This window comes from Arachis hypogaea, chromosome 11, assembly GCF_003086295.3.
Source record: "Arachis hypogaea cultivar Tifrunner chromosome 11, arahy.Tifrunner.gnm2.J5K5, whole genome shotgun sequence".
Taxonomy (NCBI): domain Eukaryota; kingdom Viridiplantae; phylum Streptophyta; class Magnoliopsida; order Fabales; family Fabaceae; genus Arachis; species Arachis hypogaea.
In genome coordinates, this window is record NC_092046.1 from 3,169,784 (window position 1) to 3,196,904 (window position 27,121).

The window sequence follows — 27,121 nt, forward strand, 5'->3', positions numbered from 1 at the left end:
AATGCGAGACAAATCACTTTTTTCGGAGGCCAAGTCTTATGAGGATTAAAGATGTCATTATTCCTTTCTCGCCATATTCACCATAATCCCGAAAAGAACCTAAATGGATACTCTCTGCTATGATACAAGAACCAGTGCTTCAAATATAGAGGATGACAAGAAATATCCAACCTATGTCATACAAGCTGAGTTTTTGGACAATCTCGAATACAATGTAAAATCGATTCCTGCCTAGAAAGACATCTTGGGTACCTATCCAATAACGACATTCCTCTTCTGAAGTGAAAACTTGCAGTAGGAAGAGCCTCCTTAAGACACAGTCAAGCACTCAAGCCAAATACTTGTACTTTTTCGAAACAAGCTGGCGCCAAAATCAAAGCCAATTCTCCCGCTCCTCCCAATCAAACAGCTGCTTACACAACCACAAGTAACCGTTACGTGAGTCATAAACTTTGGCAGCAGATCCAAACCAATACCAACCCACTTCTAGACCTGCTTGCACATCTGGATTTGTAAGAAAGAATATTATCTTTCAGATTTTGAGATAAAGAAGAATAAAGAGTATCCAAATGCCACCTACCAACCGACCAGATATTCTATATCCGGAGGTTTAAATTAGAAATGTGAACATAATTCATCTTATTAGATAACCACCCTTCTCTCTTCCAGCTAGAAAACAAAAAATTTTGGTTCAAATTCTCAATACACCAAGCAAACCCATTTTTCAACATTTTTCAAGCTTTGCAAAGACTCTTCCAAATGGGAGAGCTCTTGTTCTTAGCACAACCAAAACACTCTATTGAGATGATCAGTACTTGGCATCTAACATTTGGACCCATAACTTGTTTGGCTAATAGAAAAAATTTCAAACTAGCTTCCCAAGACGAGCAATATTCACACAATAAGGATCTCTAATCCCTAAACCTTCATATTTTTTTGGAGTAACCAATACCTTCCAACTAACAAGATTCAATCCTCTTTCATCAACTTGTCATTTGCAAAGAAAATTCCTCATCATAAACTCTAGTTTACTAATGATCCCTTTGAAAAAAATAGATACTTGCATCTGGTATCTAGGAATAGTGGCTGCAACGGAATTAACCAAGCATAGTCTATCTGCTCGATTGAGTAAACTCCCTTTTCAACTTGTTAGTCTACTCCGAATCTTATCAAGGACACCGTTAAAAGCTGAACGGGTCATCCTATAATGGTTAATGGTAACCTCAAAATACTTGCACAACTCCTGAACAAATCTGATGGAGGACATCCCATTAAAAATCTCTTTTCTTCTCACATAGACATTCTTGGAGCAAAGCATTTTAAATTTCTTCATATTAATCTTCATTCTAGATTATCTGTAAAAAGTCTCTAAAACTACCATTACATTTTGTACTTGTCTCTTTGTAGCTTTACAAAATAAAAACAAGTCATCCGCAAACATTAAGTAGGATATTCTTAATTCTCGTCTAAAAATAATAATTGGATCCCACAAATCTAAATCAATCTAATGACTAATAAAGCATGTCAATTTTTTTATACACAACACAAAAAGATAAAGTGACATAGAATTTTTTTACTAAGGCTCCGGCTAAGAGTAAAATCATTCACATGATTCTCATTCGTGTTTAAATTTTTCATGTGTATATTTTTTTTTATAATTTATAATTTTCTTTGATTGAAACAAGTTACCGTTAAAAAATATTACATAAAGATTTACCTCATTTCAGTTATTTATTAAGAGACTGGAAGCTTAGTTTTAACGGTCGAATTTTTTCAGCAAAAAGAGAAAGAGAAAGAGAAAGAGAAAGAGAGAAAATGAGAAAGAGAAAGGGTTCATCAAAATCCCTTGCGAGTTCTGCATCTGCATCTTCATCAACATCATCTTCATCATCCACTCCACAAGAACATGGCTTCTTCGCTTGCTACCTCTTGGCCTCTCTTAACCCCCGCTTCAAAGGCCACACTTACATCGGGTTCGGGTTCTTCTCTCTATATCTCTGTAGATCAAATTTTGATGATCCCCTTTTGTTAAACCCAAAAGTTGCACACATCCAATTTGCTTTTTGATTATATTCGCTAAAAATTTTCTGTTTTTTCATTCATTGGATCTTGGGTGTATGTTTGGTTATTGCAGATTTACAGTGAATCCACGGCGCCGGATCAGACAACACAATGGGGAGATTGGATGTGGTGCATGGCGAACGAAGAAGAAGAGGCCTTGGGAGATGGTTTTGTGCATCTATGGCTTCCCAACAAATGTTGCTGCTCTTCAGGTTTCATACTCTGCTCTTCTTGTTACTAGGGTAGTTGTTTTGAGATTGAACAAGTCAAATTCATTGTTGTGTGAATGTCAACATCATCAATCATAATCCCCTTTAATGAGAATAGTAGTATATGTGTATGAGTGACTAGTGACCCTCTCATAGTTTCTTTTATGTTGATTCTGCAACTAAATAGAGCACTTTCTTAAGTACTATAGGTAGGACTGAATTTCAGGACCTGTGTAAAGCATTGAGCACTAAGTTTTCTCATGCTTCAAAAGTTCAAGGATCCTCCTCAATGAATTCAATATAAATTTTTTGCTTCTTCAAACCGCTGTGTAATGATGATAATAATTCAGCTCTTCTTTCTAGACACTTCTCATAATTCTTAGTTCTGGTAAGTTCCTAGATGATAATGTTTCTCCCTTAACTCCTAGATTTCTTAGTCTTATTCTTCACATTTGCCTAACAGATCTTAGCAGAAAAATCCCTTTCTTTTTTTGAAAAATGCTCTGAAATCTCTCTATGGCCTGAAAAGGTTGTAATCCCATAATCCCTGATATACAGTTTAAGTTTGTTCTCTCGACTCTCCCTCGCATTTGGGCCTCTCATCAAGAAGCTGCAAACACTTCCATTCATTTACCATCATGTGAACTCTTCGTCATATCATCATCATCAACAACATTGCAGCGTTCTCCAACTTCCACCACCCTTCCTGGTCACCATGTTTGTGATATAGATACTTTATCAGATGATGATTCGATTTAGAAACTATATAGACACCAAAAGAAGAGAGCGGGGGGGGGGGGGGGGGGGGGATGTACTAACTGAAAATATTTCACTTGAAGATTTGAAAACAGAAAATTAGATTCTGCTGAATATGAAAGTATGCTGGAAATCCAAGAATTTAAAATAGAAAATAATTGTGGAAGGATTAACGACAGGGAAAGGAGAAGCTAGAAAGGAGAAGTTAAGGAGTGAAGGAAAAGAGGAAAATGTTAGAATAGGATAGAGCTATAATATGCCTTCTGATTTACCCAAATAAAATAAAATAAATAGCTCGTTATGAAATAATGCAAATGTCCTAAATTGGATTCTGTTACAGATATTAGGACATTTAAATATATGACATACGAGTAATTTTATATGAATAAGGTATATTATATTGATACATGAAGAAATAAAAAAAAAATGGGGCTTATAGCCAGATTTTAATACCTTTTGATTGATTGGGGGATTGCAGTTTGAATGGGCTTGGCAGCACCCTGTCGAATCCTTGGCCGTAAGGAAGGCAGCTGCAAATTTTAAATCCCTTTCGGGGGTTGCCAATAAGATCAAACTCGCATACACAATGCTCACCCTACCATCTTGGCAGAGGTATGGTGTTTATTTCTTTATTGAGTTTGGAATTGAAATTCTCTTTTTGTTGGGCAATGGAGTGGATTATATACTGAGTTTACTGACAATATTGTGTATGAATGGTCACAGCATGAATATGACAGTGAACTTCTTCTCCACAAAATATATGAAACATTGTGCTGGTTGCCCAAGCTTGCCAGAGCACATGACGATTGAGATGGGCGAAATGGATGAACTCCCGTGCTATACTGGGAGAATTGATGGTTTGGTATCAGATAATGATGACATTGATGAGGGAGAGTTTGGTAAAAACAATAGTAATAGTGATATTGTACCAGACATGTGTGGTGGCGTTTCTATTGCCCAAGATTCAGATCAAAATAATGGTGACAAGATCAGCGAATCAATTGTGCAGAACCAAAAATCGGAAGCTGCCGGAGAAGCAACAACTGATCCGTTAGCTTCACAGGATTCGTCGGATTCTATCATGTTGCCTGCTACTGGTGAAGACACAAATTTGGTGAGCGCAATGAATAATGGTGGTAGTAATATTAGCGATGGATTGAGTCAGTCGGAATGTGATCAACCACTGCCGGCTACATCACCAAAAAGAGTAGAGATAATTGTGATGAATGAGAGTAACAGTTGTGCTGTTTTGGCTGCTAATAATAATAATAATCAAGAATCCAGGAGAATGTTTCTTGTGCCCCATGAAGCTGAGATAATTGATCTGTCAACACCATCTCCAAGCTGCAGTAGAAGGGTTTTGGATAGCAATAAGAAGAGAAGAGTTTCCTCCTCATTATGTGTTGGTGCTGACTTTATAGATTTAACAAAGTCACCCAACTTTGTCCAATTGTAATAATAAAGCTTTTGGATATTTATATCAGTGTGTTTAGAAAATTTTTGTTGTTTGTTAAATAATCTGGCTTGTCAATGCATGTATTGACTTGTATAATAAGTATTAGCTTCTCTACGAAAAATCTTGTATGTTCTTGGAGTAATAAATTTTCTATCACTCTCTTGCTCTCCTTTTTAGCTCAATTTCTTGCAGCTTTATATGACTCTTTTATCTTTCAGTGTTCAACCTTCAGGTTATTTTTAGTGAAAAAAAAGGAAACAGAGGAGTAAAAAAAATCTATGCCATAAAACAATGAATAAAAGTTCAATTCCTATTCAGTATACATTGGAGATTGGTAAATACAGTTCTCATTATCAAAATGTCAACAATACCTATAATATGCATTTCTTAAACCTAATATTTGATCAACATTGTTAACGAAATTTATCTTCTTTTTTTTTTCATCAAATATAGGATTCATTCTTTGAAAGAGATGATTTACAAAAGACTACTAGAGCCATTAGCATAAGTGAAGTGAACTGTGAAAGTGGGATTCCCACAATAAAAATGGATTACAAACAACCTTCGAATTCCTTAATTTTAGAGAGAAAAACTAAAGAAAATAGAACTAATACTATAAAATTTAAAAATCTAAACTAGTCATTGATTAATGATTTGCACACAAGTACTTTAGCTGATAAAGCAGATGCAAAATAATTGAAAAATGCTATTGTACACTAAAATCAGTCACTAATGTATTTGTGTATAAATACATGTGTAGTTTAATTTATTTTCAATGTGTATTTGTATTTCAACATGTATTTTATACTAGTGGCTGATTTTGGTGGCTGATTTTAGTGTACACGTAACATAATCCTAGTTTTTTTACTGCATAAACTACTAAAAATACACTCGAATAATTTTATTTCTGACAGAAATGCACTCGAATTTTGTTATCGACAAAAAATGTCCTCAAATAATTTTAAAATGCAATAAAAATATCCAACATTAAATATGTATTTTTCAAAAAATACTTTAGAGATTAAATTTTGATGCGATTTTTTATAAGTATGATTAGAAAAATAAAATATTATTATTCTTAAAATTTGGTGGCTTTTCGTTAATTATATTTTTTTGTATTTTTTGAAAAGTATTATTGGTTATTGACAAAAAACAATCACAAAAAAAATATATACTTAGTAAAAAAATCACCAAATTTTAAGGATAAAAAATCTCATTTTTTTAATCATATTTGCAAAAAATCACATTAAAATTTAATCTCTAAAGTATTTTTTGAAAATATATATTTAATGTTGTGTATTTTTGTCGTGTTTTTAAATTATTTGAGGGCATTGTTGTTGATAACAAATTCGAATGCATTTTTGTCAGTGTAACACCCTAATACTTTTAAACTGAGTTAAGCTTTATTTGGATTATATTTAGTAGCTGATATTCAAAACCTTGCAAAATTTTTCTTTTAAAACGAAGGTGAAATATTTATGTAAAATAATTTATAAATAAAAATATTGAATAATTAGTTTTTATTAGAATAGTTACTAGTTTAAAAATATAAGTGGATTTGAAAATACTAACATGAAAAACCAGTGTGCTAAACTATGAAGGCACAACAATGACAAGCTTTACTCATACCAAATAAAAAAGAAAACATCACAGTTACAATTGCAATCAGTCAAAAAGGATAAAACAAAACACATAGGACATCCTAATTCTCTTATTTTGTTTAACTATGGCTAAAACAATCGCATATTCTTCCTTCTTAAAGTAAACGTTTAATGTTTTGTATCTACATCCTCGATAGCTTGCTCCTACTAGTGCACTTGTCTTTTCACCTCAATTGTATTGCTTCGTACTGCATCATTCCTGAAGATGGTACGGAGAGAGGGGTGAGAAACAAAAGTTTCTCAGTAGTTTTTATCTATATGGTGTCATCGTATCCATCCCCAGCCACTCCGAGTTTTTAAAATAAAAACAGTGATGATGCAATGTTGTTCAATTATTATTTTCAAAAGTCTTGATTAGTCGGAGTGGTGTGACTTTTAGATGCTTCTCATTTACTTATGTTATGACATGTGTAATGCATATAAAATGCCTATAGCGTTAAAACATATAAAGGTAACTCATAAACCTTGGTATGATGTTCTCATATGCCATAAAACAAGACAAAATAAATAATAAATAAGAGAAGAATAGTAACATTGCCATAGATAGGTCAAACAGAATAGATCTGAATAAAATAAAGATCTTAAACAATATCATGCATCATACAAGAAGGAACTTTGGAAAAAAGAAGGATATTTGAATGCAATAATAAACATAATCATAAATAAAAAAGGATAAAAGAAGAACAATCATGATCACACTTTTCATTGCACTTTTCATTACTTTTTCTCATAGCTTTTATGGAAGGTATTGAGCTCAAACCGGTATAAAAGGTGGGAGTCCCCTTCCCTTACCGAAGGTTCTTATCCCAAACGTTTTGGCGATCACCTTCCCTTACCGAAGGATCATCTCGATCGATCCCCTTCCCTTACCGAAGGATCATATCGATATCTTGTCTTTGGGGGTCACCTTCCCTTACCGAAGGTTCATTCCCTCAGTTTAATTTACGATCAAGGTTATTTAGACATACACAAGAAAAGAGTTATATCAACAAAGATATCTTATTATATAAAATTGATGGGCGTTCCCTTCCCTTACCGAAGGTTCCCAAAAGTTTGTCGATCACCTTCCCTTACCGAAGGATCATCTCGATTCGATCACCTTCCCTTACCGAAGGATCATCTCGATTATCTTGTCTTTGGGGGTCACCTTCCCTTACCGAAGGATCATTCCCTCAGTTCTTTAATGCACATAAGATTGTTATTATAATACATAATGCGTATGAAGGAAAGAGACATTCTACCATGACATGCAAATAAAGCTAACATCTATGTTCGAAAACATTTAAAACATGACATATAAAATTAGCACAAAAACCCCCTACATCGAGTGAAGTTCTACTAGGTATTCCGATGCAAATAGATGTGCTTTGTTAGTGAAGAGAGACTTGTTTCATGGCTAGACTTTGTGTATACTAGAATGTTTTGTATAGAAAAAGGGAATAGAATGAGAAAGGAAGGATCAAATAGCTCTCAGGCATGTGCAGATTATGTTAGGAGGCATTTAGGTGAAATCTTCAATCTGGATCGTCACTTTGTGAGCCTTATAACTTTTTCTACGTTTGGAATTTGGAATTAGCTATTAGAGACAAATTTATAGAGAATTGAATGAGCTTTAAAACAAATCTTAAACGAAGTAAATCGGATAACAATAGCTTGATATATTTCCGAAATACTGTTAGTATATCAGGCTGGCTGATAAGAGCGCGATTTTCTACTCTGAACTCGTAACCGATTTATCTATCTAATTTAATTTGAATTTGATTTTATACTGAACTTAAGGAATAGAGCTAGTATTCTTATCTTTTCATATAACTAAATATCATTCAAATCTAATAAATGTAGAATTAATTATGACTATATTTTAAAAGGTTGTTTTATTGTCGGTTAGAGATTTACTACCACTAGTGCTCTCATATGTTTAAATTTTAAATTCAAATCTTAAATCATTACCATTTTAATTAATTAATTAGTTATTAAATAATGATTTGATTCAAAAAGTTGGGATGTTACAGTCAGCGACAAAATTATTCGGACATATTTTTTATGGTTTACCCTTTTTTATAAATATAAAACGACATAATTTAGTACAAGAATCAATCCACCTCAATTTTTTAACGACTAGTGATGAATGAAAATTATCTAAAAAAATACTACTATAAATTCTAAAATATAAATTAAAAAATAAAATTAAATAATTATTAATTTTAGAGACCACTTCAAATTTCAAATGTAACTTCATGGACTAATTTAAAGCTTAACTCTTTGTTTCATCCTTTCCATCTTGCATCCATTGTCATGTAACTATAGAGCCTATGATAAAATTCACAAGATAAGTCCACATCCAGCCATCACATTCAAATCTATATAACTTGCAAATTGCAATGACATGTCTCTGTCTCACTTAGTAAATGATAGATTGCACCTTATTGCTAACTGAAAGACTTAGGATTGAAGTCTGAATGCAATTTAATGAAGAAGCAACCCATGCCCATGTGGGGCTACATATCATAAACTTGCGTCAAATACGTAATTTTCAGATACAGAACGTGAGCCATCTCGCTGAAATGTCTGGATCTATTCTGCAAGCAAAATGGGAATATTGGCTTTTGATATTTTGCCGCGTGTATATATATAGAGTTTGATATTATGTATCTTTTGATCTTCTGTTCTTATTATATGTTTGTGTCTTTACTCCTCTTTGTAGGCAAGTTTTCATTTACGTAAATGTTACGCTTTTTTTTTTTTGTGACTTTTGTTTAAACTTTCTTTCAAAGCTCTTTTTTATAAATTTTTTTCAACTATTATTATGTATATATTTTATTTTAGAGGTCGTAATACCTCACTACCCCAACTTTACAACTTAAGCGTAAAGTTCTGTGTGGTAGGATGTTACACAATACGCTTGTAATAGGATGCGATAAAGATCTGCAATTTCTGTTTCATTGTCATAAGATATTGGCTCGTGCATTTTTCGTGAAATTTTGAGGAGATGAGAACTACCCATGAGTTATATGCTAAACTTGATGAGGTTATTGTCAGTTATGAGAACTACCCATGAGTTATATGCTAAACTACCCATGAGTTATATGCTAAACTTGATGAGGTTATTGTCAGTTATGAGAACTACCCATGAGTTATATGCTAAACTTGAGGAGGTTATTGCCAGTTCTGGGAGATCAGCTCCCAAATTATTCGAGTTTGATGCCTGTAGTTAGATTGGTGCTGGCATTGGTGGTATCTTTATCTTTTGCGGCTAATTTAAATCGTGACGATGAAATGGATGTGTTTTGGGAAATAATTGTTCATTTTACGAGCTTGTGGTTGCAATGATTCTTCTTATATGATTTCTGCTAATGTGAAAGACAAAGGACCTGATCTGATTGAAAATATAGTGCAAATTCTCTTTATATGTCTATAGTGTATTTTTACGGTCTCTTCTAAATATTTTTTTCTTGTAATGAAATTTTTAGGTATTACAAGTTACTTCTCAGTATTGATGGAATTCAAATATAAAAATACATTGCTTCTAATAATTGTGCAAGATGGATACATTTGTGGTAATTTTTTTAAATAATAAATAAATACAAAATTCCATTTTTATTGAAAGAAATTATCATAAACATCAAACACAATAACCACAGTACAACCATATCTTATTCGGCGTAACAAACATAAACAAAAAGACTTAAAGAAGAAACAAACATGATTAACAGATCTTACATGAGGTTTTGAAATCGGTGAGGCTAGTACAAAACAGAGAGGATAAGGTGGTATGAAAATATGATAGACAAGGTATTTTTTCAACTAACTCATTTGTGCAGGTATGGCAGGAGGAAATACTACCACAGGAGATAATCAGTTTCAGCTTTACTAAGAGTATTTGGAAAGGTCTGGTGCCACCGAGAGTGGAGCTATTTGCTTGGTTTGTGTTGATAGACCGAGTGAATACTAAGGAAAGGCTAAACCAGTTTGGTATTATCACCCGGGAAGATAATGTTTGTGTATTATGTAATAATGATGTGGAACATGTACATCACTTGTTTCTAGGCTGTACCTTTGCGTGGCAGGTGTGGAATGCTTGGATATCAGCTTTTGGCAGACATTGGTCTTTTTCGGGGACGCTGAAAGAGCACTTTTTGAGCTAGACAGAGGAACCGCGGAGTAAGGAGAACCAAAGGCAGCGGTTGAGGTGCTTCTGTGCAATCCTTTGGAACATCTGACTGGAAAGAAATAAGAGGATATTCCAGAATACCAGCAAAGGCATTGAAGAAATTATCAACATGACTTTCCTTAGCGCTAATGAGTGGAGTTGTGTGGATCCTTTTTGTTGTTGATGTCTATGTCAAAGATGACTTAGGGATCGGTCTTGTGGGGTTGTTCTAGTTCTTAGCTTTTAGTATTTAGTTTATTTTTATTCTTTTTGATTTATTGGATGATCCTGTTTGCTCCACTTTACTGTGTTGAGCTTTGCATTCAAAAAAAAAAAAAAAACAACATATCCATATATGTTTATGTTGCATGCATTCCTAAAATATATTATAGGGTTCAAATGCTACTAATAAGAAGACTAAGAGCTTCCATCTCCTCCCTGAATTTGGGCATGGCAGCATTAGGGAGAGACACAAAAACCCTAACTCCTTCATCTTTCATTGATGAATCCAACTTACTAGGAGGTGCAAAAATGCACAAGTCCACTGCGGCAAACATGTTGCATGGTGCTGGTAACGAATTCACTAGAACATTCCCTCCAAAATCCATGTTTTCCAAGAAACCCAAATGTTTCCAATCGGTCACATTAAAATATGCACCAATACCATCCACATTAAAATCTTGTTCTTTTGTCACCAAAGTGTTGATTGAATCCGTGATATAGTTTCTAGTAAAAGCAACTTTCTTGATCTCTTTGATGTGCTTCACAACTTGTGAGAGAGGTTTCTCCATGAGTTCTTTAACTGAAAGGACAACATTTGCATCCACAATTGCATTCCCATAATACCCTTCAGGCAAAGGTGGATCCAAATGTCTTCTCGCCCCAACTAATATGCCTAGCATAGTTTTCCCATCATAGTTTAGTTTCAAGGCTCTAGCCCTTGACCTCCAAATATAAGCAGTGAGTGACTCAAAATTTGTGAAAATTTCTTTCATAGTCTTAATATTATTGTGATTAGTAAATTCTTTGATCAATCTCATTTTGAGTCTTCTAAAACTCTCTCCATCCACCTTAAAGCATTCATGTACGAGTGTTGTGGTCGGAAGATATGGTGAAACGGCGGCCGAGGCATCATCGATAGGACTCGGCAAGGGCATTTCGGTAATTGACCCCATCAGCCTCTCCCTTTCCCAAACAGGCTTTATTGATGGCTCATTTCTTCCTCTTGCTAACTCAATTATGGCATGAAGAAATTGAGAGACTCCAAATCCGTCACATACAACATGTGAGACCCCAATTCCAATTGTGAATCCTCCACATAGAAATTTGGTTACCTTGAACCCTAAAGGGTAATGATGTCCACTTTCATCATCTTGTGAAGGAAGCTCAAAGGCCAATTGTTTTGCAACTTCCATGTCATCAATACCATCAAGGTAATGAAGAGATGAAAGATTGCAATTAGCAATTGCTTCTATAAATGGAACTCTATCATTGGAATTGCAATGAACTCTAAACTTCCCATCATCATGTTTGACTATCTTCCCAGCAAGAGGGTAGTAATAGAACAAGGCCATTGAGAGTGATTTTTTTATCACATTAATAGGGTTAGGGTCAATTTGGTCATTTGGGTAACCATCATGTTTTTGTGATTTGTAAACTTGAATGATATGCCATAACATATTAAGGTCAGGTCTCTGATCAAGTGTAGATAGAGAGAGAATAGAAGAAGGTGTAGACTTAGATGGTTTGATAAATACAACATCTTTCATATCCACAATGAGAGGTGCCATGATGGGAAAATGTGGCTTTGATGGATTTAGAGATTGTTATCTTTTGTGTTTGTGCCATTTGAAATATATGGGAATAGAACTTATATAGATCAATACTTTGTGATCATATGTATGTACATTTTGTTTTGTTTAGATTAAATTATTTTCATCTAATAATTATTGAAATACATGATAAGACCATCCAACAATAATAATAGATAGGGTTATGTTACGTGTACACCAAAATCAGCCACTAAAGTTAGCCACCAATATAAAATACATACTGAAATACAAATATACATTAAAAATAAATTAAACCACACATGTATTTATACACAAATACATTGGTGGCTGATTTTAGTGGCTGATTTTGGTATACAAATAGCATTTCTCAAATAATTAGGACTGTGACAGGTACTGCCACATCCTTTTTCTTCCTTTCTGTCTATCTATTATTAGTATTATTATTGTCATTATTTTCCTTTTGCTTTTAAAATTTGGGACCAGGACTGTGACAAGTGTGCTTGAGATGAGGAACATGAAGAGGAAAATCTGAGAATAAAGAGACCTCAGCACTGGTCAGATAAATTAATGATGCCTCACATGATAACTGTGTGTGTCACCTTTTATTCTCAAAAAATAATAGATATGAGTGTCACTCTCACTATATATGATGCACAATCGATAATAGAAGTGTCCACTAAATGTAGTTTATCAACATCAATACTCTGGTTTAAATACCAATGTACAAAAGTTCAACTTACTACAACTAATTTGATTCCAGCCAAGTCTCACCAAGGATTCAGTATAACTAAACTTTGCCTTTTTGCTGTTTAACAGTCATCACGCTTTTAGTTCATTTTTAGAATATGATATATATAGTTATTTTTGTTATGCAATTGTTCAATAACTATTTTAAATTATTAAAAATCTGAATTGGAGCAAATAAGAAGTGCAAGTCAAACAATAAGAGAGGAAATCAGTATAAATAATATTGAATCTTGAGAGGTGTTAAGTGTGTGGTTCAACACTTTTGAGCATTCATGTTTTGTATGAAATAACACAAGCATCAAAGTAGATTAACTCAAATGAAGTTGACATATAACATTTTGGTTCTATTATCATCCGATCAAAACTGGAAAGTTCAGTAAGAGACTGATTCAGAGCAAAACTGAGAAATGTACTAAAACTTTGATATTGAGACACAACATATGCTACAATAAGGTCACTGCATTATGAAAATGCAAGACCGGTAAATGCCAAAAAATTGGAAAATTCAAGTTACAATTTGGTCATTGCATCATGAAAATCAAGATGGTGTTCCCATGAGATGAACAGACAGAGTAAAAAGTACAAGAATAACAAGACCTTCAAAATCTGGAATCTGTTATGACTCGGGTGGTTGTGGCGGCTGGTCATCTATCTGCGGCTGTTCTTCTGGCTCTTGTGGTTGCTGCTGTTGGTCATTTTGCCAGACCCAAATAATATCCTTAAGTGCAGGTCTTATACCCTCTTGCAGTATTTTCTGGTATTCCAATGTATCTCCATTGGATTTCTTCACCTCCACCAGATGGAACATAGGAGTAACCTCGAAAATCTCGGCATCAATTGATAAAACCCCCTTCCTACCTTCGGTTAAACCATCCAATTTCACCAAGCCAGCTGCTGTTTTCTTTATCTTCAGCTTTAGTCGCTTGGCAGCATCTTCCAGCTTGGAAAAGATGACCGATGCAGGTTGTCTTGAACTAAACCTTGCTTCTCTTTTCTGAAAACTGTCTTCGAAAAATGAAGAAAGATCGAAACCAGCAGAAAGGGAGATGATATCAAATGCATTTATACTTGTTGCCACAACTGGTTCTTCCTTTGCTTCTGCTGCTAGACCTTCACCTTCATCACTTAGATCAGAAACTGTACCTGAAGAGACGCTAGTGGTTTCTGCGTCAAGTTTTTTGTGCTTAGCTTTAGGTCCTCTCTTAAACCAAGAATTTTCTGTAATCTTGGCAATAGTAATCCTGGTTTCAGGATTTGGATCCAGCATCTTTCTCAACAACCTGCATACTTCTGGCGGGAACCAACTCGGGAATTTTAATTCAGCCTTGCTTATCTTCCTATACATCTCTATCAAATTTGCATCATGAAAAGGGAGAAAACCTGCCAATAAGACAAATAGAACAATTCCACAAGACCAAATATCAGCTTTTGCACCATCATATCCCTTCCTTTTGATGACTTCAGGAGCAACATAGGCAGGGGTGCCACAAGGTGTATGGAGTAGGCCATCCTGCCGCTTGGACTCCGCGAGCGCACTTAACCCAAAATCAGATATCTTTAGGTCCCCATTTTCATCCAACAGAATGTTCTCCGGCTTTATATCTCTGTGGTATACGCCTCTACTGTGACAATAATCTACTGCATTGATTAGCTGCCTAAAATACTTGTGAGCAACATCTTCCTTGAGTTTTCCCTTGGACACCTTGTCGAAGAGTTCACCACCTTTAGCAATTTCAATAACAAAGTAAATCTTAGTCTTGGTGGCCATAACCTCGAAAAGCTGTATAATATTGGGATGCCTAGCCCTTCTCATAACAGATATCTCGCGCGTGATTTGTTCGGCACGCCCAGTTTTCATAACCTTATCTTTGTCAATCATCTTAATAGCCACACTCTGGTTAGTTATCGCACTCCGTGCATAGTAAACCTTCCCAAAGGTACCCTGCCCTAGTAATCTTCCTAACTCATATCTTTCCAACAGAACAATTGATTTACTCTCCATACGAAACTCCCAAAAACAAAACAAATTTCTATCCTAATTCCCTAAAAGCCACCTAAATTCTATATCATTTACAATTCTAGAGTATATGTATGACACTATAAGTATATAACCAACTATATCTATAACCGAATGGTATTTCAACCGTCTTCACAGAGATCGCGTATTAACAGAAGCGGCACTCTCAAAAAACTAGTGTGCCAATTGTGCATCAAGGTATTATAGCTAATGAATGTGCTATAAATTTGTATTCCACTATTTTCAAGCATCAATTGCAGATGAAATTGCAAAGGTATCACCTTATGGAAATCGAATACAGAGCTTCGATCGAGAAGGCTCATCTTTCGGCATTCCAAGTTGCATGAATCTCAGTTGTCCAAACTATAAGTTGCTGAACTTCATCGGTGCTATTAGAGAGAGAATCTGAAGAAGAACAAATAAAGAAATATCCACTTCAATAATTGTTAAGATTTCTTCTCTATGAACAATTGAACATAGATTCCAAGACACAAAAGGAATGGCCATGAATCATGATTAACCAATTTGAAAACACATAATTTTAACTTAAAATACGGAAAGAATTGAAAGAACTCGGAGATTAAAATAAATATAAAGCGGTGGAAAATAAGAATAATAATGGAATAAGCTTGACCTTTGTGGATCAGGTGGGAGAGAAGTTGGTAATACGTTGAAGAATGTAAGATTTGAAGTGGCAGAGGAGAAAGTGTAAGAGACAGAGAAAAAGTGAAATATAAGCGATGCTTTGTTTTGATTTGATTCCGGAATAGAGAACCAAAGTGAATTTCATTCGGTGATTAATTAATTAATTATTAGTGTTTGTATTATTTTTTTTATGAGTATTTTTTATTTGGCAGCTCAATGATTAATTCATCGTAAACTTAAATTTTATTTAAGAATTTGTCGTTGGCTAATAAAATATTACATGCTAAAAACAAAATTTAAACTTGTAATACTTGTTTAAAAAATTAATAAATTAATTGCTGAACCAATCAAAATTAGTTAGTATTTGTATTATTATAGTATATTTTTTGATATTATTTATATCATTTTTTGGGATCAACACAACACCGCCTTACTCATACACATTTTATATTCTCTTTTTCTTTTTGTTTACTCATATTATTTTTTAGTCTGATAAGATAAGAATTAATCCGTCGTAAATTTAAACTTTATTTAAGAATCTGTAAATTTAAACTTTATTTAAGAATCTGATCAATGAATTGCAGTATATACAAAACAAAATTTAAATATCTAACATTTATTCAAACAGACAAATAAATTAACTATTTCACTATCTAAATTGATTGTATGCTCACTTTTTCACCAAGGGAGATTCAAACCCATGTGGCCATTTTACCAGGCAAATGTGTTTGTATTATTGTACCATTGAAGTTGGGGAAAATGTCGAGAAAGTGCATGTGGGCCAGGCCCAAAGACGTGTGACCCAATTTGTGGTTTTAAGGGGCAGAGTTTCTGCCATCAGACAAAAAAGCCACTTGAATCTGTTCGTACTTATTAATTGGCATTTGGGCAAGTTATCTGACAAAAACGAATTTAAAGACAAATATAATTTAATACCAAATAAAAAGACATAATTTTTTTCTTTTTATTTTTATTTTGGGATCCTGACTTCTTTATATACTCTCTTCTGATATGTTGATGAAAATATATTAGCTTCTATCTATTTTTATCGTGGACATATAGATTTATTTAAAATAGATAAAACTCATCCTTAAATATGATAGAGTGTGAGAAAAGATTCAAAATTACATCATTTTTAGAGTAGGTCATAATTAAGAATCTAGAGCATAATTTATTTTGGATAAAGATCTCTGTTTATGACAAAAATGGTTAAATATCTAATTTTATTTTACTCAAAATAAAAATAGATAATGAGAGAACAAATACACTAATTCACTAAAGTTATAGTAATAGCTTATATATATACACAAGATAGATATATATAATTGTCTTATATTAAAATTCACTCAAAACAGAATATAGCACCTGATTCGTCACTTTATAGCTCGATCTTTATTATGCATTATGAATCATAATTCGATTTTATTTGTCTTCATTCTAAGTTTATAACGGACGATCTTAATAACCGTTATTTTGACTTAATGACCAACAGTCATAATATCAATTCTATTCATCAATTCTCAACACACACACATGATAAGTTCTATTTCATGTCTTACATTCTATAATCATAGAATTCTTATATCTCTTAAATACTTACTAACTTGAGCATCGAAGTGTCTTTTGCAAGTACCCACCCTCTGTGTTCTTCTTGCCGAAGTATACATCCTTTGGAGACGAAAAGACAAATTCAATTTCTTCTAAGGTGAGATATACCTCGAAAGTTCATCCACACAAAAATAATTGGCGCCGTCTATGGGGACGAGTAAAATAATTCTTATTCCCCTCATATTCATAAAACTGGGCTTATATTCAAAATTTTGAGCCAATTTTAACAATCCTGTTTAAGATTTTATTTAATATCTCTTATCAAATTATAATATATCGTAACTTTTTTATAAAGTATGTACTTTATACATTCGAATTGCTTCACTTTTACGTATCATAATATTTCACATCTCATAATCGATTAATGAACCAATCCGAAAACAAACTCAACTTTCAATCAATCTAAGAACAAACTCGATTTTCAATCAATGCGAGCACAAACTTGCTTATCAATTTTGCTAATTTTTTAAAAATTCTCTATTTACACAAGTAAAATTATATATTTTATTTAACATACTTTTACATTTATATTTTGTGTAACTAATATTTACTAATTTATTAGTTATTCAAACTTCAATATATATTCTATACTTTATGCTATTAAATTTTATGTTACTATTTGTTTAATGAAGAAAGTTAAGCAAAAAATAGTTACAAACATGCAAATTTGTTATTTTTGCACAAGGAATATACTTCATAGTTAAACAAAATTTATTATATCATTAAATGATTACTTATTTTATTGCTTTATTAACAAATTAATGTAGATTCTACGAAATAAAGTTCAAATATTAACAAATAAAATTAAATAATTCACATTTGACATGTATGACATTCATATATGTTGTCTTCTTTTCTACAATTATCAACTTTCAAGATATATTTTTCTACTTTGAACTCTTTCACTTTTACAATATATATTATTCAATATATGTTGTGACTTTGTACATATTCATTTTCACAATTTATCTTATTCATGTCATATGACATTCACTATAAATTGTAAATATTCAATAACTAATTGCTTTGAGCGAGAAATTCATCAATAAGCTGTTGTGGGCCGAAAAAGTTTCTAAGACAATTAACCATTATATCATCGAATCATACAATCGATTTCGTTAATGGATATCTATTTGTGAATTTTTCAGTTTACATACAATCAAATGCTAAAATTGTTCTTGAGCGAAAAAGTATCCCCACACAGCTATCTTGATTGAATAACTCTTATCACTCAATTATTTTTCGAATAAGTGCCAACATAATAACCCGACTAAGCTTGGGGGCTCACTATATTTTTTAACCGAGTTATGACTCATTTTATTTTTCTAAATTTGTAAGGACGATCTTAATAACCATTATTCTGACTTAATAACTAACGGTCATAATATCAAACCTATTCATCAATTATATGCCTATAAAAGGCACCAATTTCTATATCTAACACACACACATGATAAGTTCTATTTCATGTCTTAAGTTCTATTTCATAGAATTCTTATACCTCTTGAACACTTACTGACTTGAGCGTCGGAGTGTCTTCTGCAGGTATCCACCCTTCGTGTTCTTCTTGCCGAAGTATATATCCTTTGGATCGGAGACAAAGAGACAAGTTTAATTTCCTCTAAGGTGAGATATACCTCGAAAGTTCATCCACACAAAAACACCACCAAATAAAACCAAATTAACTGCTTCTCTATTATTTCTCTAATTCTGTTATGAATAAAGATTCAGAATCTTTATCTTTTCTCTCCTTTATACTAGATACATTGAATTAAAAGTATATCATTCATAAGTTAGCTTCTATGGCCCAAAATTTGATAAGTCATTGTCATTTAGTACCTATATATAATTTCACGAGTATTCATGCTTGTAAATCTTGTGACTCTTAAGTACTTTTAAGTATTGATACTTAAATATTATTTTGATTATTACTAGTAAAAGTTGAGAGAATGTGGCCGTTAATTTTAAGGTCTTCATAGAGCTACAGCTTGTCACATGTCACCTGTGACACTTCAGTACTACCAATAAGCAATGTGTACCCCTAAATGTCAGGATAATTGAAAGCACAATGAGTATTTATATGAAAACTTACTTAAGCAAAATAAATTATTTTCATTGAAAGTCATGATTTTTCTAATGAAAAGCTAGTTTCCATGGTGTAAAAAGTACTGATTGAAAAGAAAATAAAAGAAAAGAGTAGCATTCTTCTTCTTTATCATGTGATAGAAAAATACACAGATTGTAATAGTTCATCAGAAAATTATTGCATAGATTGTAATGACTGATTCTAAAATTATTGTAACATTTTTTTTTTATTATGTGTGTGTGTGTCTTGTCCAATGAGATTAGTCATAAAAAATCTGTCATAAAGTTGCAAGTGTAAGGAGTAGTGTATAAAATTAGTCCCACATTGAAGAAAGCAATGAAGAGTGAGAAATTTATAAGATGAGAGACCCATTAACTTAGAACTTTGAGGTTTTGAGTTGGATGTGGTGTATTTTCATCTTATGTTGTTCCTCTCAAAAGTCTCCCCAGTTGGATTTTGGTGGTATCAGAGCCGATGGTTAAACGGTTTGATAGTTTTAAGTGGTACTACTCACTAAAGTTACAACAATGGTTTATATATATACACAAGACAAAGATATAAGATATGTATAACTGCCTTATACTAAGACTCACTCAAAACAGAATATACCACCAAATAAAACCAAACTAACTACTTCTCTACTATTTCTCTAATTCTGTTATGAATAAAGATTTAGAATCTTTATCTTTTCTCTCCTTTATAATAGATACCTTGAATTAAGAGTATATCATTCATGAGTTGGCTTCTATGGCCCAAAATTTGATAAGTGAATATTCTGCCTTCTATTTTTCTCTTCTTTGTCTTTTCTTTCTTTCTTTGGTGTTTTGCTCTCTCTCGTTTAACATTCATAGTTCCAGAAATTTCTTTATGGTATTAGAGCATGAATTTTGAACGAGAAAAAGCAGAACACCAAAGAAAGAAAAAAAGATAGAAAAGAGAAAAATAGAAGGCGAAAGCTAAAATTAAAAGAATAGAGAGAACGAATACACTAACTCACTATAGTTACAACAATGCTTTATATATATACACAAGACGAAGATACATATAACTGCCTTATACTAAGACTCACTCAAAACAGAATATACCACCAAATAAAACCAAACTATGTACTTCTCTATTATTTCTCTAATTCTATTATGAATAAAGATTTTAAATCTTTATCTTTTCTCTTCTTTACATTAGATACATTGAATTAAGAGTATATCATTTATAAGTTGGATTCTATGGTCCAAAATTTAATAAGTAATATTTTCATTTAGTACCTATATATAATTTCACGAGTATTCATGTTTGTAAATTTTGTGACTCTTATGTACTTCTAAGTATTGATACTTAAATATTATTTTGATTATTACTAGGTAAAAGTCGAGAGAATGTGGCCGTCGATCTTCATAGAGCTACAGCTTCTCACATGTCACCTGTGACATCTCTGGACTATCGATTAGTAATGTGTGCTCCTGAATATCAGGATAATTGAAAGGACAATGAGTATTTATATGATAGCTTATTTAAGTAAAACAAATTATTGGCATTGAAAGTCATGATTTTTCTAATGAAAAGCTAGTGTCCATGGTATAAAAAGAACTGATTGAAAAAAAATAAAAGAAAAGAGTAGCATTCTTCTTCTTCATTACGTGATAGAAAAAAATATAGATTATAATAGTTCATCTTAAAATTATTGTACAATTGTAATGACTCATTCTAAAATTATTGCAACATTTTTTTTCTTTATTATGTGTGCGTGTATCTTGTCTAATGAGATTAGTCATAAAAAACCTGCTCATACTGTTACAAGTGTGAGGAGTAGTGTATAAGATTAGTCCCACATTAAAGAAAGCAAGGAAGAGTGAGGAGTTTATAAGATGAGAGACCCATTAACTTAGAACTTTGAGGTTTGGAGTTGGATGTGGTGTCTTTTCATTTTATGTTGCTCCTCTCAAAAGTTTCCCCAATTGAATCTTGATGGCATTAGAGGTATCAAAGCCGATGGTTAATCGGTTTGGTGATTTTAAATGGTATCAGAGAGACCCATTAATTTACTACTTTGAGATTTTGAGTTGGATTTTGGTGGTTTTAAGTTTTGTTCTATCTATTCTTTCAATTTTAGCTTCTGCCTTCCATTTTTCTCTTCTCTCTCTTTTCTTTCTTTTTTTGGTGTTTTGCTCTCTCTTGTTAAAAATTTACGGTTCCAAAAAATTCTTTATGGTATCAAAGCATAAATTTTGAACGAGAGAGAGCAGAACACCAAAGAAAGAAAGAAAATATAGAAAAGAGAAAAATAGAAGACAGAAGCTAAAATTGAAAGAATAGAGAGAACAAATAAAACTAAACTAACTACTTCTCTACTATTTCTCTAATTTTGTTATGAATAAAGATTTAGAATCTTTATCTTTTCTCTTCTTTACACTAGATACATTAAATTAAGTGTATATCATTCATAAGTTGGCTTCTATGGCCCAAAATTTGATAAGTGAATATTGTGATTTAGTACCTATATATAATTTCATGAGTATTCATGCTTGTAAATCTTGTGACTCTTAAGTATTACTAAGCATTGATACATAAATATTATTTTGATTATTACTAGGTGAAAGTTGAGAGAATGTGGCTATTGATTTTAAAGTCTTCATAGAGCTATAACTTCTCACATGTCAGCTATGACACCTTTGAACTACTGATAAGCAATGTGTATCCCTGAATGTCAGAATAATTGAAAGGACAATGAGTATTTATATGATAGTTTACTTAAGCAAAACAAATTGTAAACATTGAAAGTCATGATTTTTCTAATAAAAAGCCAGTGTCTATAGTGTAAAAATTATAAAAAAAAAACTAAAAGAAAAGAGTAGCATTCTTCCTCTTCATTATGTGATAGAAAAAAAAACACAGATTGTAATAGTTCATCTTAAAATTATTGTACAGATTGTAATAACTCATTCTAAAATTATTGCAACATTCTTTTTCTTTATTATGTGTGCATGTGTCTTGTCTAATTAGATTAGTCATAAAGAACCTGCTCATAATGTTGCAAGTGTGAGGAGTAGTGTATAAAATTAGTCCCACATTGAAGAAAGTAAGAAAGAGTAAGAAGTTTATAAGATGAGAGACCCATTTATTTACAACTTTGAGGTTTTGAGTTGGATGTGGTGTCTTTTCATCTTATGTTGTTCTTCTCGAAAGTCTCTCCGGTGAGATTTTTAGTTGGATTTTGGTGGTATCTGAGATATCAAAAAGACCTGTTAACTTACTACCTTGAGATAGTCCTTGCTACAAATCTCATGGGCTAATTGCTGGACACATTTGATTCCTTTCCCATATTGTATATTCTTTATCTTTCTAAAAACAATCTCACAAAGTGTTGCCCGAGTCTTTTTCAAAATTAACCAGGTTAAATAGATTGAATCTCAACAATAATAAGTTGTCGAGTACAATTCAAGTTATTTCATCCATGCCACAATTGTTTGAAGTGAGCATTGAGGGGAACTCCGTCGAAAGTTCTATTCCAAACCTATCCAATTGCAAAAACTTGAAATATATATCCCTTGCAAATAATAGGTTAACAGGTGTAGTTTTACCTTTTTTGGAATTGTTCAATGAAATCTATCAAGTTTCATTGGAAAACAACTGGTTGTGTAGGGTCCTCTTCCTTATTTTAATAAGGTTCGACCTCTAAAGATAAATCTTACTACTAATGCATTCTGTTTAGACCATCATAGACCTTGTGATCACAGAGTCACTACTTTACTTCAAGTTGTTCAGGCATTTCAATATCCATTTCTCTTGGTGCAATCATGGCAAGGAAACAATCTTTGTCAAGCTTGAAATTTCATCACTTGTGATGACAAGAGCAACATCAAAACCATGAGTTTAATTTTGGTGGTATTAGGGCTATCTGAAAGACCTATTAACTTACTACCTTGAGATTTTTTGTGGTTTTAAGTTGTATTAGTGGTATCAAAGAGAATGGTTAATCGGTTTGCTGGTTTTAAGTGGTATCACAGAGACACATTAACTTACTACCTTGAGGTTTTGAGTTGGATGTGGTGTCTTCTCATCTTATGTTCTCCCCGGTGGTCGAGAGCTCCCCATGGAGACCTAACAAGTGGCATCAGAGCCGATGGTTAATCGGTTTGGTGGTTTTAAGTGGTTTTTAGTGATATCAGAGAGTTTCTTACTACCTTAAGGTTTTGAGTTGCATGTGGTGTCTTCTTATCTTATGTTCTCTCACTTGGATCCTCCCTGAAATCTCTCCAGAGGTCTAGAGCTCCCCATGGCGGTCTCCCTCGTCAATCTCTACTTCCTCGATCTTGGAAACAACTCTCTCAGTTGTTCTTTGCCATTTTCTTGGCCTCTCCTATCTCCAAAAACTGATCTTGTCTCAGAACAACTTTACCTCCATCCCTCACAGTAGCTTCTAAGGTTTAAAAAATTTGAAACTCCTTGACTTGAGTCATAGTGCCAATCTCTCACCCTGAAAATTTCTTACCGACTTGAATAGCAACTCACGCCTTACAGTCCAGTCCTCGAACTCAGGGCTACAAACCCCATGGGCTCATTGCCGGACACATTTGATTTCTTTTCCGTATTGTATATTCTTTATCTTTCTAAAAACAATCTCACAGAGTGTTGCTCGAGTCTTTTTTAAAACTAACCAGGTTATATAGATTGAATCTCAACAATAATAAGTTGTCAAGTATAATTCAAATTCTTTCATCCATGCCACAATTGTTTGAATTGAGCCTTGAGGGGAACTCCTTTGAGAGTTCTATTCTAGACCTATTCAATTGCAAACACTTGAAATATGTATCTCTTGTAAATAATAGGTTAACAGGTGTAGTTTTACCTTTTCTGGGACTGCTCAATGAAATCTATCAAGTTTCATTAGAAAACAACTGGTTGTGTAGGGTCCTCTTCCTTAATTTAATGAGGTTTGGAGTCCAAAGATAAATCTTACTACTAATGCATTCTGTTTAGACCATCCTAGGTCTTGTGATCACAAAGCCACTACTTTACTTCAAGTTTCTCAGGCATTTCATTATCCATTTCTGTTGGCGCAATCGTGGCGAGGAAACAATCTTTGTCAAGCTTGAAATTTCATCACTTGTGATGACAAGGGCAACATCAAAACTGTGAATTTGACAAACATGATTTTGACGGGGACAATATCTCCTTCATTCAAGAATTTAACGGATCTGTATGAATTGTATCTTGGTAGGAATAAATTGAACGGATTCATATCAGAGAGCTTGGCAAGCTTAAGAAAACTCAAAAAATCTTCCACCATTCTCAACAAAAATCATCGTCATTACCACAGATAATGCTTTTCTCCAGCCGTCTCTCTCATCCAAAATCTCAATCTCTTCTACTTTTATTCTAGGTATACTCATTATTATCTCTATATTGAGCAATGTTAAATTACCAAAAATAAAAAATAAAACAAAATTAAGACTATGTTAAACTTATAAATTTATACCAACAAGAGATTACATTCAAAAAAGCGATGTGTGTGGATGATGAGCTTATAACAACTTAATGTAACATTAAAATAAATTACACAACCATTATTCTAAAGCAAGTATTGATCACTTTATTATATATATATATATATATATATATATATATATATATATATATATATATATATATATATATAAAGAAATATTAATGAATAAAGAGTTAAAAACATAATTAACTTCTATAGGCTAATGAACATACATGTTCATCTCTCTACGCTCATGTGTAAAATATTGAAGAATGTTAAAGGTGTATGAGGGTAAGAAAAAGAAGGATTGAAGTTGATGATGACCGAAAGAAGAAATAAAAACTGAATATAGAATTTTATAGAATGATTGTGATATTCTGATTATAAGTGTTGGTGTTAGTTTGGATTGGTTTTTTTAAGTAAAAAAAGTACTTTTCTTAAAAAATAAAGTACTTTTATTCAATTTAAAATTTATTTGGATACGTTTTTTTAAAAAAAATATTTTTATTAAAAATAATAAATTATTTATTTTTTCTAAAAGCTAACAATATCTTGTTTTAAAAAAAAACAAAAGCAAAAGATGCTTTTTAATATTTGAAAACACTTTTTAAAAAGTCTATTCAAATATAAAATAATTTTTGTTTGATAAAAAAAATCCTTTTTAAAAAATAAAAAATAATTTTTTTTAAAAGTCAATTCAAACTGACCGTTACTCTTATACACTCATACATTAATATATACAATAGCTAGGATTTCTAACTTTCTAACTAACTAAAATAATTTAATTTTTATATATAAAAAATTATTTAATGAAAAAATTTAAAACTTAATATTAAATCTGAATAAAATTGTAAGGACATTATATATTTTAATATTTGAAAGAATTTATCACCTAATACATATGTTTAACAAATTAAATACTATAGTACAAAAATAAGGCATATATGCAAATATGAATATAATTTTTAATATTATTATTACCACTAAATAATATTTAAAAATATATATTGTTAAAAAAATGTGATATATAAATGACAAAAATCAAGGATTAAACACTTCATAAGAAGAATAAAAAATGATGTGATGATATAAAAATTATAAAATGATAATTTTACCAAAATATTTATATGATAATATTAAATGTTATCTAATATGCCAAGAAATTATTGTGTTATTACTTGATTTTTTTATACATTATAATAAATTAATAGATAGATAAATAAATAAATAAATAGATTTTTATAAAATAAAATTTATTCTCTAAATAGGATATGCAATATTAGAATTTAGACTATTAATATGAATTAACGTTTTTATACTACATTTTTATTTAGAATTAGATTTTTTTTTTATCAAAGATAGGAGATTCGAACCCACAACCTCTTAATTGAGTATGGGGAGACTATGCCATTTGAGCTATAACCCATTGACTTAGATAGTTTAGTATGTGAGATTAATGTTAGATTGATTATATAAATACTATTCTCTATGATAGTATAAATATAATTTTAAAATAAATATTTTGTTATGTTGTTACAATGGATGACATATTAATTTTTTATGAAACTTGAGATCTTATATGTGATTTATCCACTATAACATTACTTTGGACTCTCCTTTAATATAGTTTAATAGACATATACCGACTAATTTTTAGTATGCATTTAATATTTTAGGATGCATATAATGGTAGAAGAGAAGTAATGCTAGTGACATATAGTCACTTTTTGATATATGTGTGTGAGAGAGAGAGAGAAAAAGAGTTAGTTTTCAGTTATGGCATTTTTTTAAATTTAAATTTCTATTTTGTAATTATTTCTCACTTCAATGTATATATGCGGGTATATCAATGGCTGGTATTGGCATTATTGTAATAATCTTTATTGTGATTGTTTTATTATCACAAGAGACATTTATTACAAAAAAAACTTCTATTGATTAGCAGGTTAATGAGCTGATAAAAAGTTATGGTACTACATCAATAAAATATACTTAAGTAGAAGTAAAACAGATGACAAACTCATTTCATAAAAACATTCTACTTGCTTTTATAAAGACTCGGAATTAAAACCATAGTTATCAGAATCGGACCGGACCGATCAGTTTGACCAAAAAACCAATGAATCAGTAGTCTAGCCGGTCCGATTGGTAGATTGGACCGAATAAGCATTCGAACCGGTCAACGATGGTCAAATCCATTAAAAACCGGCCAGTTCACGCGTCAGATCGAACTAAACCTGCCGCAGGTCCACGGTACGCCGAACCATCGTAGGAGTGCCCACTTGTGCCCAAAATTGTTGAATGCAGGTTTCGAACGCAGAGCTGCGCCAAAACCCAATCTTTCCCTTGCCACTGTGGCAAACTTGATTCTTACTTATGAATATGACAAACATTATATATATAACAAAACGTAATGATTTTTTATTTTTTATTTATTTTTTAACGTATGA

General features: G+C 32.1%; 3 protein-coding genes across 3 annotated transcripts; 1 reads left to right on the top strand and 2 right to left on the bottom strand.

Moving 5' to 3' along the window:
• Window positions 1–1,761: 1,761 nt before the first annotated feature.
• Window positions 1,762–4,651, top strand: LOC112719898 (uncharacterized). Its single transcript, XM_025770632.2, has 4 exons — window positions 1,762–1,973; window positions 2,135–2,273; window positions 3,505–3,638; window positions 3,750–4,651. The coding sequence occupies exons 1-4, from the start codon at window positions 1,816–1,818 to the stop codon at window positions 4,480–4,482; spliced, it is 1,164 nt and encodes a 387-aa protein (XP_025626417.1). The 5' UTR covers window positions 1,762–1,815; the 3' UTR covers window positions 4,483–4,651.
• A 5,933-nt stretch (window positions 4,652–10,584) lies between these two features.
• LOC112719899 (tetrahydroanabasine acetyltransferase-like) lies at window positions 10,585–12,174 on the bottom strand. The gene has a single exon (XM_025770633.3). It carries the CDS (start codon window positions 12,081–12,083, stop codon window positions 10,689–10,691), a length of 1,395 nt encoding a protein of 464 aa, XP_025626418.1. The 5' UTR covers window positions 12,084–12,174; the 3' UTR covers window positions 10,585–10,688.
• Window positions 12,175–13,221: 1,047 nt separating this feature from the next.
• LOC112719900 (CBL-interacting serine/threonine-protein kinase 10) lies at window positions 13,222–15,657 on the bottom strand. The gene is made up of 2 exons (XM_025770634.2): window positions 15,485–15,657; window positions 13,222–15,255 (listed from the first exon to the last, which is right to left on the bottom strand). Exon 2 carries the CDS (start codon window positions 14,833–14,835, stop codon window positions 13,450–13,452), a length of 1,386 nt encoding a protein of 461 aa, XP_025626419.1. The 5' UTR covers window positions 14,836–15,255; window positions 15,485–15,657; the 3' UTR covers window positions 13,222–13,449.
• Window positions 15,658–27,121: the final 11,464 nt, after the last annotated feature.